Source organism: Colobus angolensis, unplaced genomic scaffold, assembly GCF_000951035.1.
Source record: "Colobus angolensis palliatus isolate OR3802 unplaced genomic scaffold, Cang.pa_1.0 Scaffold665, whole genome shotgun sequence".
In the NCBI taxonomy this organism is placed as follows: domain Eukaryota; kingdom Metazoa; phylum Chordata; class Mammalia; order Primates; family Cercopithecidae; genus Colobus; species Colobus angolensis.
The window spans coordinates 101,497-113,315 of record NW_012120321.1 but is presented as its reverse complement, the minus strand read 5'-3'; the positions used below and the strand labels follow the sequence as shown (position 1 = coordinate 113,315).

Below are 11,819 nucleotides of genomic sequence, written 5' to 3'. Positions count from 1 at the left end.
CTAGAACTAGATGTACCATATGACCCAGCCATCCCACTACTGGGTATATACCCAAAGGATTATAAATCATGCTGCTATAAAGCTCACTGACGTTTCAAATGAGACTTTACTATTGCTTAAAAACTTCTTCCTCATTATTTACCTCTCCTTGTTTTTATTTCTACATAATCCAATCCTATTTTACTGTATGTGTCCAGTAATTTGTTTATTTTCCTAGATTTTTCCAGTTTTTGGCATATACCTGTCCATAGTAGCCTCTTAGAATCCTTTTTATTTCTAGTGTCATTTTTTTTTCTTTTTTTAAAGAATCTTTAAGATTTTAGAGATGAAGTGTCACTTTGTCCCCCATGCTGGAGTGTGGTGACCGTATTATAGCTCAGTGAAGCCCAAACTCCTAGGTTTAAGCAATCCTTCTACCTCAAATTCCTGAGTAGCTGAGACAGGCGTACACCACGAAGCCTGGCTAATTTATTTCAAATTTTGCAGATATGGATTCTTACTAAGCTATTCTCAAACTTTGGACCTCAAATGATTCTTCAACCTCTGTCTCTGAAAATGCTGGGATTATAGATGTGAGGCCCTCTGCCTGATTTCCTTTTTCTCTTTGCAATCTCTCATTTTATTTGAGTCTTTTCTGGTTTGTTATGTTTTGTTTTGTCTTGTTTTCAGTTACTTCGCTAAAGCTTTGTTAATATTTTGCTGATTTTCTATATTGCATTTTATTTCTATTTCATTTATTTCTCCTCTAATCTTTGTTAAATATCTTGTTTTCCTAAAAGTTTTGAGTTTCCTTGTTCTTGTTTTTCTAATTTCTTGAGATATTATCATAAATTATTTGAAATCTTATTACTTTTTTGGTGCATGTGTTCATTGTTGTAGACGTTCCTCTTAGAACTGATTTTGCTGTATCCCATTCATCTTGCTATATTATACAGCTGGTTTTGTCTCAAGAAAATGTTTAAATTTACTTTTAAATTTCTTCATGTACTCCCATGCTGTTTAATTTCCACATAGTTGTACAGTTTATAATGTTCCTTCTGTTATTGATTTTGTCTTTTTTCACTGTGATTATAAAAATTATATGAGATGATTTGAACTTTTTAATATGTGTTAAGTTTTCTCTTTTGTAATCTGACAGAAAATGATCTGTGTGCTGTTAAGAAGAATGTGCATTCTGCAGTTTTTGAGTGGCATTTTCTGTAATTGTATGTTAGTTTTATTTTGTCTAGAGTGCAGTTTAACTCGTATGCTGTTCTGTTGATTTTCTGTCTCGATTATCTGTTTGTTGCTGTATTTAGGGATTTTAGTTAGTCTACTATTTTTGTATTACAGCTGATCTCACTCTTTAGGCCTATTAATATTTGCTATATATTTTCCCTGGCATGGGAGACACATATGTTTACAATTGCTATATTCTGCTGCAATATTAACTCCTTTTTCATTATGTAATGGCTTTGTCTTTTTAAAAATCATTCTTGACTTAAAGTCTATCAAATCTGATATAATAATAGCTACTCCTGCTTTTTTTTAATTTTTATTTTTTTTTCCACTGGAATTGAATACCTTTTTCTACTTCTTTACTTTTAGTTTACGCATATTTTTATAGGTATAGTAATTTTCCTATAGGAAAAATATAGTTGGGTATTTTTATTTTATCCATTTAGCCATTTCTATATATGTTAATTGAAGAATTTAATCCATTTACTTTTAAGAATATTATTAACAATTAAAGATTTAATACTGCCACTTTTAAAATTTTTCTCTGGCTGTTTTTAGATTCTTTTGTCCTTTACTCCCTTCTCTTACTGTGTTCCTTTGAGGTCAAGTAACTTTCTCCAGTAGTATGTTTTAATTTCATTTAGGTAATTTTTCTGTGTCTATTATAGGTTTTTGCTTTGAGGTTACCAGGAAGCTATGGAAACACCTTAAGTTATAAGAGGTTATTTCACATAAATTACAACTTAAATTCCAAAGGAAAAAAAAATTAAACTCTGCATTTTCACAATATTTACCCAACAGCTGGACTTTTTCATGTCTCAATTTACATCTTTCTATGTTGTCTATCTCTTAATTGTTGTAGTTATTACCTTTATTAGTTTTACTTTATACTTTTATACTAAATATCAATTAGAGCATTAGAGTATTCTGAATTTGTCTATATATTTACACTTACAAGTGACTTTTTATATTTTTATTTGTTACCTGTTAGTGTCCTTTTCCTTTAGTGTGAAAAATATCCTTTGCATTTCTTCTAAGACAGGTTTGGTGTTGGTGAATTTTCTTAGCTTTTACTTGTATTGAAAAATCTTTATCTCTTCCTCATATATGAAGGCATGCTTTGATGAGTATAGTATTTTTGGATTAAAGGCTTTTCAAATTTTTGTTTACTTCAGCATTTTGACTATATTATCCCACTCTCTTCTTGTCTACAAGGTTTTTATTTTATTTTAGCTGAGAAATTCACTGAAAACAGTTTCAGAACACTATTGAATGTGTTATGCTTTTTTTGTTGTTGTTGTTTTGTTTTGTTTTATTTTGTTTTTGTCTCTCCTGCTGCTTTCAATATTGTTTTTGTTCTTTGATTTTTGGTAATTTGATTATAATCTGCCTTTGGAAATTACTTCCTGGGTTGAATCTGTTTGGCGATGTCTAAGCTAACTGTTCCCAGATAATTATTTTCTTTCTCCAAATTTGGAAAATGTTGAGTCCTTGTTATCTTGAGTTGGCTTTCTAGTACTTTCTTTTCTATCTTATATCCATTCAAAACTTATATTAGGTGGAAGTAGTTCCCTTCACAGTGTCATATAAGTTCTGTGGCTGCCACTAAGTCTTTTTCTTTTTATTCCTCTGATTGGGTAATTACATATTTTCTTTCTTTGAGCTTACTGATTATTTCGTGTTTAATCAAGTCTGCTGTTGGAGTTTTCTAATGAGTTTTTCAGTTTAAAAATTTTATCCTGCATTTTAAGGATTTCATTTTTTTATTATTATGATTTCTTTCTCAAATGCCTAGTATTGTGTCTGCATTATTTTCCAAGTTTATTTAGTTTAGTTTTTTGTTTACAGTTTATGTGATTCCTGAACTTGTCAAGAGATTTATTGTGAATTTGTTGTCAGATATTTAAGCATCTTCAAATCTTTTGGTGCATTATTGAAACTTGATTGGTTTCTTTTGAAGATGTCATATTTCCCAGTTTTTTGTTGTTGTTGTTTAACAATGCTTGCTCTTTACATTAAGACCTGCATATTTAAAAAGATAGCCATCTGATTCAGCTTTTTAAGATGTTATGAAGTGGTGTTAAAACTTTACTACTTAATATCAGAGCTGAATCAGTGCCCTGAGGATTCTTTCTTTTCTGAGGAGAGCTTATAGTTGATAGCAGAACCTAAATAGTGTACTAGAGCTAAATCTCTTCCATGCTGTTGTTTTCCTGTCTGGGGAAGACTTATCATTACATGAAAACATAATGCTATGCCAGAACTTAAACTCAAACCTGTAGTAATGTCTAGGTTGGGGAAGGCTTAAGAAATAACTGCAACTTAGTTACTGACCTGATAGTTGTTTCTGGGTCAGAAAAAGGCTCTGTATGATCACCTGGGATATTTGTGAAATCTAACCAAAGGCTCTAGCCTTCCCTTGGATTGTGCCTCCTATACTACTGTAGTGCTGCCTAGACCCTCTCAGTGTGAATTCCCTGCTGACAGGACCGCAAAGCTTCTTCCAAGATCTGTTTGCCATTTGCTGTGATCAGTGCTTCTGCTTTTTGCTTCCAATTCAACCCAGGTGGTTCAGCCCTTCTGACACTCCTAATACCTCCTGTGGTATGGAACAAAGAAAGTTTCTCACAACGATTCACACAGTGATATGGGGATTGAATGTCCACCTGCAATTATTTTCTTCCACCTGTGTAATTTCAGGTACAGGGAAGTTTTCTGTGAGTGGTACTATTTTGGTTTGGACAATGGATTGATGCAGCACAAATGAACTTTCTTCTTTCTGCTCATGGATTTTTTAATTTCAATGAACCCATAAGATTTTTCACTTTTCTCCTGAGCTCTGATGCTTTCAGAGTGGAATTTTTATATTTCAGTATTTGCTAGTTGTATTTTTAAGAGGGATTGATACTGGTGGTCTTCTATTCCACCATCTTGCTGATGTCATTCCTCAAATAATAATTTTATATTTTAGCAAATTATTTAGTTTTGTGTGCCTTTTCTAGTAATGTATTATTATATTTTAAGCCATATGTTTTATACATACACTTTCCTATAAAGAGACTGGATGGTTCTGTGCATCAGCATATAGGAAGAGAATATAACTACACATTAATAATTTCTCAAGTTTTTATTTTAGAAGTGTAAATAACCTTTATTTTAATCTTTATTATGTTACACCTCTGTAATGCAGAGAAATTTTTATCTTCAGGAAATGGAAAATTTTGTCCAGAGTTCAGGGGAAGATGGTATTGTGGTGTTTTCTCTGGGGTCACTGTTTCAAAATGTTTCAGAAGAAAAGGCTAACATCATTGCTTCAGCCCTTGCCCAGATCCCACAGAAGGTCAGTAAAACCTCCAATCCTGATAAGCAGCTACTCACATAATGAGACCGTATGGCTTTATTTGGGTCTTGAATCTCATTTTTCACCTAGTATAACAGGCACCAAAATTTGTGCCAAAATTTGTAAAGCATTATAGTAGTGTACATGGGCATAATTGATCATTTGCCTACTGATTCTTGCTGTTACTGGAAACAACTCTCTGGACTGTCATTTGTTTATAATAAAATAGAAATAATAAATTAAGCCCCACCTTATATTTTAGGATTTGAAATCTAAAAACGTGTGCCAACTATTACAAAAAAAAAAAAAAATCTGACATGTATTATTTCAAAGGACCAGAAAAAGGAAAACTGATATAAAAATATGTAAAGAAGAATCAATCTCAAGAACATCCTTTCTTGTATTTGAGTGTATAAAACTGTATTCAGGGTACTTTTGCTTAGAAATAAAAGCTCAGATTAATGTAGTCTTTCTAAATAATTAGAGGTTTCAAAGGTTAAATGTCAATTACAATTACATTTTAGTAACTTAATTATTTAAGTAATGTAATTATGACACTCAACTAATTTTAACTTTATTACTGTAATTCTAGAATTTCACACTTTAGATAGTGATATATATAAACTATCCAAAGATATTTCATTTTATGTTTAGCTAAAATACATCAAACTCAATAAAGGCATGCATACTAATTAGGAATTTGAAATATTGTAATTTTAATTATGAAATTATCTGTTAAGTAGTTTGAAATATCTATGCCATCCTTTGTTTTCAAGTGTACAAAATTTTTATAGGTATCCCACAAATACAAATTATGTAAAAAAAAGTTTCAATCCCAAAGAAAATTTATCATGGAACAATGGAATTTTCTAGCTCATTCTTCTTCAATAAAACTATTAAATAGAAGAAAGAGACCAGGAAGGAAATAGAGAAGAAAAGACACCCGATTATCCAAAATGCACACATAATTGAAAGCAAATTATATCTGTGGGGAACTGTAAATTTGATGGTAGAAGTAAAATGGTCCCATGAGTTAAAATGACACAGAGATCAGGTACTTACACAATTTTTAATTCTTATATGAAAAAGGATTAGCCAGTACTGAATTATTTTTTAAATATTCACTGATATTCTCATTCTCAAATATTTTTAATTGATAATAAAATAATAGAATATTTAATAGGCAACTGGTACACATTATTTTTAAAGATCTTTGTAAAATGTCCAACTATATCTTTCAGTGTTTACGCGGTACCTCTGCATATCCCTGTCGGAACCATCACCTGAAGTACAATGAGTTTATAATTTATAACTATATCTACATCCTTAGAATGCTAATATACTGTGGTTTAATCTGTGAAATACATGTGTTTCTTCCACAGGTGTTATGGAGATACAAAGGAAAAAAACCATCCGCATTAGGAACCAATACCCGTCTGTATGATTGGATACCCCAGAATGATCTTCTTGGTAGGACTATGGGAAAGTAAAAATATGAACTAGATGAGGAAAAAATAAATAAATGTTAAATAGCAAGCAAATTCAGCAAGGATTGAAAATTATAAAACTTTATTTTACTTACACTTTTGAAGCAGATATAATTAAAGGATTGGCTAAAATTGTATAGATTCACACTTTCTATTGTTAAAATGAGAGTGACATGAAATGCAGAAGGAATTAATGCCTCTTTTTCTGAAGATAGAAATGATCTTTAGTAGCAATGCTCCATGTGCACTCCTTTTAAAGAAAATGCTGTACGCTTCAGTGAGTTATCTCATAATTCCCATCTTTAGTCTTGAAATTACTTTAAAATTTTAGAATAAAATAGCTCACAATTTCTCATCCAATTTGCATACTAGGTCATCCCCAAACCAAAGCTTTTATCACTCATGGTGGAATGAATGGGGTCTATGAAGCTATTTACCATGGGGTTCCTATGGTGGGAATTCCCATTTTTGGTGATCAGCCTGAAAACATTGCTCACATGAAGGCCAAAGGAGCAGCTGTAGAAATAAACTTCAAAACTATGACAAGTGAAGATTTACTGAGGGCTTTGAGAACAGTCATTACCGATCCCTCGTAAGTACTACTGTTTGTACAGACTGATCTAACATTGATTATGTTATACATTATGCCAGAAAATGTTAAATATCACCCTGGTAGACAGTTTTAGGGAATTTTCCCTGCAATATTGAGTCATTCATCAGCTTTGTATTGGAATAGTCCTGGAAATTATAGTTCATAGAGTGTCAATGTTTCTTCATGGAAATATTAGGTTTAAGTTAACAACTGGCTTACTTAGCTTCTATTCACATCTTTATTTTACCCCATTTTGTTAAGGATATACTCTTTTTCAGTCTCTCCACTATATCTGTTTAATGCTATGCAACCAACAATGTTCTTGTCACAACCAGAATCAATCTTTTACTCAACAAGTTTTTGGCTTGCATAACATATACTACTGTTTATCTACCTGTCTTTATGAAAACAAAATGACAACTTTCTAAGTTCTATGTGTGTTTTTGCCTTCCAGTTATAAACAGAATGCTATGAGATTATCAAGAATTCACCATGATCAAAGTGTAAAGCCCCTGGATCGAGCAGTCTTCTGGATCGAGTTTGTCATGCGCCACAAAGGAGCCAAGCACCTGCGATCAGCTGCCCACGACCTCAACTGGTTCCAGCACCACTCTATAGATGTGATAGCGTTCCTTCTGGCCTGTGTGGCAGCTGCTGTATTCTTGTTCACAAGATGTTTTTTATTTTCCTGTCAAAAATTTAATAAAACTAGAAAGATAGAAAAGAGGGAATAGATCTTTCCAAATTCTGGAGAGACCTGACGGTGTAATCCTGTTAATTCCAGCCACAAAGAATATAGTGAAAACATGTTACCTTTCTATTTTCTTATTATCTATTCTGATATTTTATCTTAACTATGAAGCCTAGAATTCCACGATCATGAAGTTGTGAGTATATCTTATTATTTTGTTGTATTTTCCTAGGTATCTTTATTCCATTCTCTCACTTTGTGACACAGGGACATGAATGCATCTAAATTTTCCTGTTTCTGATATTACTGTTTCCATGATGTCATTACTTCTATAACCCTAAGTGATAGGGTGACATGAAATATGCTGATTCCTGGTGTGTGCCCGAACACATGGATGTAAAGAAGTAAAACATGTAAAATTCACAAAATTCAGTAAACCACACAAATCAGATAAGAGTTCTATGAGATTAGCTTGCTATGAGAAACATAATGATATTTCTTTCTCAATTTAAATAAGCCCTTTTCCATACCCAGTATCAGTGATCTCAGAAAATGAATTGCTAATGATGATGATACAGCATTACACTTGGAAAAGTTTGCTATATTTCCATCGACCTATCTTGCTGTCATGCCCTATATTTCTGCCATCACTCAACCAATATTTTTTGTGTTTTCTTGATGATAAAAAAGATCATTCTCATTATTGCCCTCAAACAATAAAATAAACTATTTTTTTCTCACATAGAGAAAATGTCAGTAAGATATTCAAGGTGAACAGATTATGTTGGGATAAGTAACCATTAGAAATACATATTACCATTTTTATTATTATTATTGAGAGGGAGTCTCACTCTATCGCCTAGGCTGGAGTGCAGTGGCACCATCCCAGCTCACTGCAACCTCCACCTCCTGGGTTCAAGCAATTCTCCTGCCTCAGTCTCCTGAGTAGCTGGGATTACAGAAGCCCGCCACCACCTCCAGCTATTTTTTGTATTTTTAGTAGGGACGGGGTTTCACTAAGTTGGTCAGGCTGGTCTTGAACCCCTGACCTCGTGATCCACCCACCTCGGCCTCCCAACGTGCTGGGATTACAGGTGCAAGCCACCGCACCCAGCCAGAAATATATGGTTTGAATTACTGAGTTTATAAAATTTGTTTGATGGTACACTTAATAAAGAAGATTTAAATGTCTATATTTAAAAATGATGAATACTCCTAATTCTAATCTCTATAATCAAAAGTATAATTTCCTGTAGAAAAAGAAAGAGATGCTTGCTCTGAAAGTAAGATCAGTAAACTGCTTTTCCGTCTCAATCTTTAAGAATTGCAAATTCATCAAATAATTGCTTACATGGTAAAAGTTTAAGGTATTAGAAAACCTACTTAAACAATATTATATATTAAATATTTTGATACGTAAAGCTCTACACAAAACTAAATATAGTTTAATAATCTTTACACTAATAAGCAAATATGTCAATCTTTTCTTTTTTTTACTGTAATGTAATCTTAGTGATATGCCTATTTATAATTTTAATATAAAGACTTGATGTATTAAATAAACAAACTGGCTCAACTGGTTTTTTGAAAATTTTGAAATTCTTACAGATGTTTATAAGGTATATCTATAAATTAATTTCAATTTTTAAATGATGCTATAAAAATAAATATAAGTATTTTTCTTGTCTATGTATATAATTAAATGAAAATAAAATTTTTTACTATGTTTTTAAAGTTTCTTAAGGTTTCATACCAATATGTTTTTTGACTTTTACAATATTATCATAATCTAAGAAAAGCTGATTATATCTGTTTTAAGCCTCATCTTTTCTCTGCAATTAAACACAGCAATTGATTCACCTGCTGTGACAGGTAGGAAGCCATTTCTGGAGTTGAGCCTGCTAACACTCTGGGGGTTTTTAGGTTAGACATTCATTGTACGTGGGACACTCTGTCTCTCAAGAGCTGTTGCTCATAAGACTCTCCTTCATCAATCTGGCATTGACTTTGGAGATCAGTTGCAATTAGAATCCAACTGGCCTTACTGTTGTAGTATGTTCTATCTTAACCAGCACTTTATTACCAGGAGTCTGCCCAGGTTTGTTCTCTCATTCCTGTAAGAAGCTCCCAGCATAGATATTCTAAATTTTGGAATATTAATCTATTAACAAACCTTTGGAACATGTTCACTTTAAGTTGAGCATAGTGTGATGAGATGCAAATTAAATTATAATCCTATATGTGTGTGTTATAAATTTTAAAATGTATAAATTAAATAGCATATTCTAAGTATCCAACAAGGGTCAAGTAAATGATATAAAGTCACTAAATCAAGGCTATTTGATCTTGTCTTGTTTCAGAAATCTTCTGGTAACATCATCTTTTGTTTTTAAAATTATATCAATTATTGCAAACAAAGAAAATCTCAAAGGAATTTTTAATAATTACCTAGAATCTCACTTCTAGACCTAACACAGAAGGGCAAATTCCCATATTTTCATCACATCGTCTTTAAAATTTGCACATGGTGTGGTGGCAAAGTTGATGTTTTAAAGGTGGCAGAGTAGGAATGCCCTGTCCGTGTTCCCCCATGCAGAAGGAGACTTAACAACATCATATAGACCAAATTTTCATGGTGATAATCCTAGAAACTGGTGAAAAGGTTGCGGCATCCCAGAAAAGAGCAAAACCAAGAAGAATTTTATTTTAATATCTAAGAAATGTTGTACCATATCCTCTCTATAGATCCTTCTCTAGCCAGTAGAGCATTACACAATAGGAAAAAAATCGTTAGTCATCACTTTTCCCACAGGAGTGAAAGAAGCGTGGAATGTCTTCTAATGCTCTGGCTCCTCAGGGGACGTCCCAAGGGTCTGATTTCTGTCACTGAACTTAAATCACTTATAAAAATCCCAGCCTTTGAAAGCCTGGGAATAAAGGCAGTATGGCAGTTTTGGGCCTTACCAGAAGAGCTGCGTTATTACTACAGAATAACAACAGCTGACGCAAAATATTACAAAATCCTGAAAACAAACAAATAAACAAAAAACCCTATTTAACTTGGTAATTACATTCAAGAGCCCGGAGAGGATACAGCTCTTGGAATGGTTTGCAAATCTCTCAGCATCTCTAGCAGGGGTGATTGATGAAGGTCTTCCCCTACAATAAGCCGGGACATAAAGACTGGGAGATGTGGATGTTTCTTTAAATCTCAAAATTTAAACAAAGAAATGCAAAACATGCAGACAATGGAAAGTATGACCTATTTTAAGGAACAAAATAAAACTTTTTTCAACCCTGAATGAACAAAGGTCTATTAATTACCTGTCAAAAAATTCAAAATATATTAAATACCTATCAAAAATTTCAAAAATGATTAAAGATGCTTGATTAGCTAAAAGAACACAGAAAAGTGTTTGAAAATCAGGAAAATAATACATATATGAAATAAGAGTATCAACAAGATATAAAAAGTATAGAAAGGAACCAAATAGAAATTCTGGCACTAAATAATACAATAACTAGATTGAAAAATTTGCTAGAGAAATTCAATAGATGACTTGATCAGCATTTGAAACTATTAAGGGAGAGGAGCAAAAAAAATGTGATAATAAAGTGAAGAAAGTCTGAGGCTCAAGGGGCATTGTTAACCTGACTAGTTATGCATTATGAGAGCCGTCATGGGACAAGAGGAAAAGATTGAGACAAAATGTCTATTTAAAGAATTAATGGCAGGCAGAACATTTCTCAAATTTGAGGAAGAATATGGACATAGAATTGTTTTAAAACACAACTACTCTACACGGAAATCAATTCAAAAATTTTACACCAATAAATATTATAATCAATCTTTCAAAAGTCACAAAGAAAGAATATTGGAAGCAGAAAAAGAAAAAAATGAATAATGACATAAAAGAAGAATTCACATGATATCAACAAAATACCAGAAGATACATTTTTAAACCAAAGTAAGCGACATAATATATTCAAAGTGTTGAAAGAAAAATAAGAATAAAACCCTACCACACAAGACATTCATTTGGCAAACATATTATCCCAAAATTATGGAAAATGGAATATTTCCTCAGGTTAAAAAAAAGGTTGAAGAAGGTAATTATTACCACACCTATCCTACAAAAAAAGCAAAAAGAAGTCATTAAAGTCGAAATGAGGGAGGCTAGGTAGCAAAATGAATGAATGTAAAAGTATAAATCTATCTGGTAGAGATAAGTAAGTAATTAAATATAAAGTCTCATAAGTTTTTAATGTCGATGCACAAGTTACTTTTAATTCTGATATGCAATTTAAGAGAGAAAAGCATAAAAGTAACATTGCATTTATATTATTTGGGACACAATATAAAATATATAACTAGTGATATTACTAACATAAAGTAGGAATGGGAGATGTAAAGGAATAGAGTTTTCATATATAATTAAAGGTTTTCTGGTTTAAAATGTACTAATATTTTAAAATATTCCTATTTTATTT

At 32.1% G+C, this 11,819-nt stretch overlaps 1 protein-coding gene across 1 annotated transcript in view; it reads left to right on the top strand.

Moving 5' to 3' along the window:
- Positions 1-7,919, top strand: part of UGT2A3 (UDP glucuronosyltransferase 2 family, polypeptide A3) — a 36,298-nt gene extending 28,379 nt beyond the window's left edge. Inside the window, exons 3-6 of the mRNA XM_011925951.1 lie at positions 4,427-4,558; positions 5,941-6,028; positions 6,418-6,637; positions 7,092-7,919. Of these exons, the coding sequence (XP_011781341.1) occupies positions 4,427-4,558; positions 5,941-6,028; positions 6,418-6,637; positions 7,092-7,371 (720 nt within the window). The 3' untranslated portion in view covers positions 7,372-7,919. The remainder of the gene's footprint in view (positions 1-4,426; positions 4,559-5,940; positions 6,029-6,417; positions 6,638-7,091) is intronic.
- Positions 7,920-11,819: the final 3,900 nt, after the last annotated feature.